The following is a 6,960-nucleotide window of genomic DNA, read 5'->3' on the forward strand; positions in this document are numbered from 1 at the left end:
CGTGATTATAGTCAAATTCACCTATTATCACCGCCGCATCAGTTAAATTATACAGTGTTTGTTGGCTGTGTTAACAAAGTCGTAGCTGAAAAAATTGGAAGCTAACTATAGGAATCTCTCAATGGTATGAGGCATTTTGAGAAAAATCATACAAGCTTGACCCAAAGCGAATAATATTGGTTGGTTTAGCGCAGCAATGCTGTTGGTGGCAATCAAGAATTGAAAGCATGCCACAGGTCTCATGGCAACAGAGGATTTATTATTCATGAAATTCCCTTGTTTTAAATCATTCGTTATTTACCTTCTTTGTAAATTCTATCTTTTCTGGTAAAGGTTGCATTATCTATATTACCTACTGTTTATTTCACAATGCATTTTTATCAACTGAAAAGGTTCAAGGATAAAGATCAAATGTACAAAGCTATAATGTAGGCAATATATAACAATTCTCACGAAAATATTTGAGTTTTAGAGTCTCAAAACACAAGAGAACATAATTTAGCTAGAAAATCCCGTCACACAATATTAAAGATTGGTTCAAGAATCAAGCTAAAAAACACATTCTTATAGAGGTGTCATGCGGAAATTAGTACAGTAAATTTTGAACGATGATAAATCATACAACCAAAGAAAATATACCAAAAGAGACAAACATTTAACGTGGTTTTATCAATTGACCTACATTCATATGCGGAGATGAATAATTCATTCACTGTATAAAAGAGGGTACAAAATATCAAGAGAACAATATCATAAAAAAGCACACACAAGTGGTAGGCTAACACTTCTTTCACAAATTCTCCCCCTAAACAAGACTCTCAAGCTACATTGTGAATGCTACTTATCCTTAATTTATAAAAATCAAATCTTTTCCTCTACGAAAAAAAAAAGACAAGTCAAATATAAAAAAAAATAAAAAAAAAAAAATCGTAAAAAGTAAAATCAATTATGGTAAATATATTGTCTTTCCTTAAAGATAGAAAAATGAAATATGATAAGAAAAGCCTAACAAACACGTGCCAAAATCCGCAGGACTAAGCCTCTAAAAAGAAACTAGAACCTACTATGCTAACAGGCACTCAAAGCTAGTATAATATCATCTATATTTCCGCAGTTCAACCAATGAAAGAAAAGTTTCAAGTAATAACAGAGATGATTCAGAATATATGATTTTACTGTTTGACTAAGTATTTGTTGAAGAGCTCAGCTATGGAGTCAGACGAGAGCATGCACAAATGTAATTAGAGAGAAGAGAAGAGATGCTCCAAACTGACCCCATTAGATGATCAGTAAGAAATGAAATCTATACAGTGTTTATAACTAACTAACTGCTACTTATACAACTAACCAACGACTTTACTTAACTTAATTATAGCTCATTGACAGTTGTACACCCACACACCTAGAGTTCTCTACACTCCCCCTCAAGTTGAGGAATGAAAACAGGTTCTTCACCAGCTTGCTCACTAAGTATTCATGTCGTGGACTATACAGGCTCTTTGTCAGCGCATCTGCAAGTTGTTCTTTGGTTCCAATATGTTGTGTTTGGACCAGACCTTCCTGAATTTTCTCCCTCACAAAATGATAGTCTATGTCAATGTGTTTTGTCCTCTCATGAAAGATGGGATGAGCTGCAATTTTAATAGCAGCTTTGCTATCACAGAAAAGTTGTATTGGAACCTGAACCTCAATGCTAAGTTCTTTGAACAATCCTGTTAGCCATGTAATTTTGGCTACTGCTGTGGCATGCTTCTGAATTCTGCTTCAGCTGAGCTTCTGGAGACTGTTCCTTGCTTCTTTGATTTCCAAGATATCAAGGCTTCTCCAAACTTGATCACATAATGTCACGACCCGGAATTTCCACCTTCGGGATCGTGATGGCGCCTAACATTTCACTTGCTAGGTAAGCTTTTTAATCACTTTGAACAATTTAACCAATTAAACAGAAATGAAATTCATAATAAAGTACAAAATGGCGTAATAAACCAAAATTCAATATAACCTGGATCTAGAGTCACAAGTACACGAGCTTCTAGAGTTTCTACAAATAGGGTTTGAAATAAGTGCAACTGTCTCGAATGAAAAGAACAGTAAATAGGGGGAAAGTGGAAGGGGACTTCAAGGTCGTCTACCTCGAGTCTCCAAAGCTAATCCGAGCTAATACGCCTCATGGGCAGCTGGGACTAGTACCAAAATCTGCACAAGGAGTGCAGAGTGTAGTATGAGTACAACAGAACCAATGTACTCCGTAAGTGTCGAGCCTAACCTCGACGAGGTAGTGACGAGTCTATGACAGGACACCCATGTAAATAAACCTGTGCGGATAACAACGTACGTACACCATAACGACAAATAAAGGCTAAACATGTACTATTGGGAGGGGACATGCGAAAGTGATACAAGATACGATAACTATAGCAAGGAATGATAACCAGAAACGGTCAATAAGCCTTTAACCAGTAAAACAAATAAACATAATGAATAAAACTGCACAGCATCACCCCTCGTGCTTTTACTCTCAACCTCACTATGAAACAGTAATAACGGGACTGCATCACCTTCGTGCTTTTACTCTCAATTCTATCATGAATCAGTAGTACGACACGACATACGTGCATTAACTCTCAAATACGGCACAACATCACCCTTCGTGCGTTAACTCTCAATATGGCACGACACCACCCTTCGTGCATTAACATTCTCCCTTACCATATAATAATGAATATATAACAATAGGGAGATAGAATAAACAAGGACAAACCTTACGTCAACAATGGTCCCACAATACCAACCTCAACCTCAGAACAATACTCAATTATCACAAATAGCCCATAAATGCAGAAAGAACGATCAGTTTAGTAATTAACTAGTCTAAACATGGATATCATGATCAAAGAAAGCGATAACTTACAAGAAACAAGTCCCACCCGCATGCTTTAACCCAATAACAACGCATAAGTACTCGTCACCTCACATATACGTTGTACCCAACATTTAAATAAGTAGCAAATAGGCAAACAAGTCCTAATCCCTCAAGTCAAGGTCAACCACGACACTTACCTCGCTCTAAAGATCAACTCAAAGCTCAAACACGGCTTTGCCTTTCGAACAAGCCTCTGAACCAACCAAATCTAGCAATTTATTAACCAAACAATTCAAAATAAGCCTTAGGATCTACCCACGGATGCAAAAGATTCAATTTAGATCATTATTGAAAAAGTCAGCAAAAGTCAACTCCCGGGCTCGCTTGGTCCAAACCTGAAATTCGAACCAAAACCCAATTACCCATTAACCCCCGAGCCCGGTTATGTAAATGTTTCGAAATTCGACCTCAATTCGAGGTCTAAATTCTAATTTTACAAAAACCCCTAATTCTACCCAAACCCCCAATTTCTACCATGAAAATTCTAGATTTTTGGTTGAAATCTTATAAAATGTAATGGATGATTGAAAGAAAATAAGTTAGAATCACTTACCAATGAATTGGGGAAGAAAGGCTCTTGGGAAAATCGCCTCTAAGGTTCTCTAGGTTTGAAAATTTAAAAGAGTGAGAGAAATCCTGTCTAACTCGCCTTTTGACCAGGCGTAGATGTCGCAAATGCGAACCCTGGCTGACCCAACCCTCTTCGCAATTGCGACCCAAGCAGGAAATTGGGTTTTCGCAATTGCGAACACTGACCTCGCAATTGCGAGGTCAGAGACCTGCATCGGAACTGAAGCATACTAGCATTATTTCTAAGTCTAAACTCACTCCGTAAACTATCCGAAACTCACCCGAGCCCTCAGGGCTCCAAACTAACCATGCACACAAGTCACAAAACATCATACTAACTTGCTCGCGCGATCAAATGGCCAAAATAATACTTAGAACTACAAATCGGATACCAAATCAAATGAAATTTTCAAGGAAACTTTAGAACCTCTATTTTAACAACCGGACGTCTGAATTACGTCAAACCAACTTCATTTCTCACCAAGTTTGACAGACAAGTCATAACTATAGTAATGGACCTATACCAAATTCAGGAATCAAAATACGGACCCGGTATCAACAAAGTCAAACATTGGTCAAACCTTTAGAATCATTAAGCCTTTAAACTTTAAAATTTTGACAAAAAGTGATAACTCGAGCTAGGGACTTCCGAATTCGATTATGGGCATACGCCCAAGTCCAAAATCATGATACGGACCCACCGGGACCGTCAAAATATAGATTCGGGTCCGTTTTCTCAAAATGTTGACCGAAGTTAACTCAAATGGATTTTAAGGCAAAATTTCATATTTTATCAATTTTTAACGTAAAAGCCTTTCGGAAAAATAGACTATGCACGCAAATCGAGGAAGGCTTAAAGAAGCTATTGGAGGCTTTGAACACAGAATTAAGGTTTAAAACTCTAGATGACCTATCGGGTCATCACACATAACTAGTTACTGATGTTCTTGTTTCCACACAAGCACCCCAATCTGAATCTTAATAAGCAGTCAGCTTCATATTTCTACCTGTTGGCATGAACAGACCTAGGGCTTGAGTTCCCTTTATATATCTGATGACTCTCATGGCAGCACTCATGTGAAACTGCTTAGGATCATGCATGAACTAACTAAGTACTTGAACCACAAAGGCTATGTCAGGCCTAGTCTTGGTCAAGTACAATAGTCTACCTACTATTCTCTGATATCTCCCTTTGTCTTCAAGTTCACTGTCATTGTCACTACCATTCTTGGTGACAATCTTATCAAATTCCATAGAGGTTAGCTTGTGATTGAACTCTAGCGGAGTAGTCATTGGCTTTCCACCTGACAGACCAAGCTCAGAAAATAGTTCAAGTGCATACTTTCTTTGGCACATTTGAATTCCCTTTTCTGATCTAGAGAATTCAATGCCCAAGAAGTATTTTAGCTCCCCAAGGTCGTCTATTTTGAACCTGACCTGTAAATCATTCCTCACTTGCTCAATCAGCTTCAAGTTAGTTCCATTACTAGGAGATCATCTACATAGACAAGTATGACTACCAGGTCTGATCCCTTTTATTGTGTGAAGAGAGAATAGTCATAATGAGACTGTTTGAACCCCATATCCAGCAAAGCTTCTGTTAACTACAAGTTCCACTATCTAGGAGCTTGTTTGAGCCTATACAAGGACTTTTTGAGCCTGCACACCTTCTGATATTAACCCTGACTTGAAAAGCCATATGAAATTTGCATAAAAAACTCTTCAGAGAGGTCCCCTTGGAGAAATGCATTATGCACATCCATCTGAAAAATGTACCAGTGAGAAGCTGCTGCCAGAGCTACCACAGACCTTACTGTAACCATTTTGGCCACAGGAGAGAATGTCTTAGTATAGTCTAGTCCCTCCTGTTGGCTAGACCCTTTGGCTACAAGCCTGGCTTTGTATGTTTCCATCTCTCCATTTGATTTGTATTTTACCTTCAACACCCATTGCAACCAATGAGAGTTTTGTCCTGAGGCAAGTTAACTATGGTCCAAGTCTGGTTCTCTTCAAGTGCTGCTATTTCAGCCTTCATAGAATTAACCCAGAGGGGATCCTTGCATGCTTCAACATAGGATGAATGATCAAGTAATACTGAGTAAGCAACCAAAGAAGCTTAATAGGCAGGGGGAAGTGACCATAACAGACATAGGACGAGATAGGATAAGAACATAAGGGCATCTTAGACTGCAATACATAATCCTGCATCCACACAGGTGGTTTAGAGGGTCTAGAAGATCTTCTGAGTGTCTCCACGGCTAGCCGAGCCACTGGCTGAGAGGATAATGAGGAAGTGCTGGAACTGGGAGAAGAAACAGAAGAATATGGTGGAAAAGGCACAGCAGGAGAAGCAGGAGAAGAAGGAGTTTCCTCAGCAATGGAAGAAGATACAGGATCAGACACTTTAAGTTCTAGAATAAGAAATAGAGGTGTGATCTTAGACTTTACGTCTCCGAATGGAAAGATGTCTTCCTTGAAGACTGCATCTCTGCAAACAAAAAAATCTCTACTACTGAGGTCATATAAACAATAGCCTTTCTGAGTGACAGAATACCCCAAATGCACAGCAGGAATTGCTCTAGGACTGAACTTGTCAGTCTTCTTCACATTAGTGGAATAACATAAGCTTCCAAATAATTTTAGATGCTTCAAGGAAGGATCTTTATGAAACAGTCTCTCAAATGTATATTAGCCCCTTAGAAGAGTGGTAGGTAGCCTATTCAGAAGATACACTGCAGCCGTTACACACTCTCCCCAAAATTATAAAGGAATGAATGCCTGGAACCTCAAGGCTCTAGCCATATCTAAGATATATTTGAGTCTTCTTTCTACCACCCTATTCTGTCGAGGTGTGTAGATACAAGAACATTATGAAGAGTTCTATCTTGAAAAATGTGTGAATCGCCAGTTTTCTTAATGATTACTTGTTCTCCGGTAGGTAGGTGCACTCTGTTTATTTTCAAACCTGTCAACTCTTTGAACTTACTTAGCAACCCCAAGTTATGTACCATGTGATTAGTAGACCCTGTGTCAACTATCCGGTTATATCAACTAGATTAGACATAAAGGTTGTGGTAATACCTGCAAGTCCTACTTTAGCTGTGTTGGCTACAGATTCAACTTCCTTTCCTTGATTCAGCATTTGCAAAATTTGAGAGTATTGTTGTGGAGTGAAGAATTGAGCATGTGATGGTAATTGTATAGATGAGGAATTCCCAGCAGTCTGAGAACTGAACTGGGACAGATTCTGCTGCATATCAGGTGCTGAAAGTGCTGAACTCGTATTGATCGCATTGTTGGCATAGTTGTTAGGTCCTCATCCTTTCTTTTTTATACTTGAAATCAGCTGGATAACCATATAGCTTGTAGCAATTATCCTTTGTGTGACCCTTAAGCTTGCAGTATTCATAGTAAGGGGGAGTCTTCCCATAGTTATTTCTAGGTCTATAACCACCTCCACTTGATCC

The 6,960-nt window shown here is 38.7% G+C and overlaps 1 protein-coding gene across 1 annotated transcript; it reads right to left on the bottom strand.

The window, feature by feature from the left end:
- Positions 1–1,365: 1,365 nt before the first annotated feature.
- Positions 1,366–5,406, bottom strand: LOC109211537. The gene is made up of 4 exons (XM_019375079.1): positions 5,181–5,406; positions 4,610–4,797; positions 3,607–3,702; positions 1,366–1,680 (listed from the first exon to the last, which is right to left on the bottom strand). Exons 1-4 carry the CDS (start codon positions 5,404–5,406, stop codon positions 1,366–1,368), a joined length of 825 nt encoding a protein of 274 aa, XP_019230624.1.
- Positions 5,407–6,960: the final 1,554 nt, after the last annotated feature.

Source organism: Nicotiana attenuata, unplaced genomic scaffold (genome assembly GCF_001879085.1).
Source record: "Nicotiana attenuata strain UT unplaced genomic scaffold, NIATTr2, whole genome shotgun sequence".
Classification (NCBI taxonomy): domain Eukaryota; kingdom Viridiplantae; phylum Streptophyta; class Magnoliopsida; order Solanales; family Solanaceae; genus Nicotiana; species Nicotiana attenuata.

Coding starts and splice junctions, on each gene's coding strand:
- LOC109211537 (XM_019375079.1), bottom strand. CDS start 5,406: ATGGAAACATACAAAGCCAGGCTTGTAGCCAAAGGGTCTAGCCAACAG. Junction 4,798..5,180: donor AATTTCATATGGCTTTTCAA/GTCAGGGTTAAT, acceptor TTGGTCTGTCAG/GTGGAAAGCCAATGACTACT. Junction 1,681..3,606: donor AGAGGGTTGGGTCAGCCAGG/GTTCGCATTTGC, acceptor ATTGAGGTTCAG/GTTCCAATACAACTTTTCTG.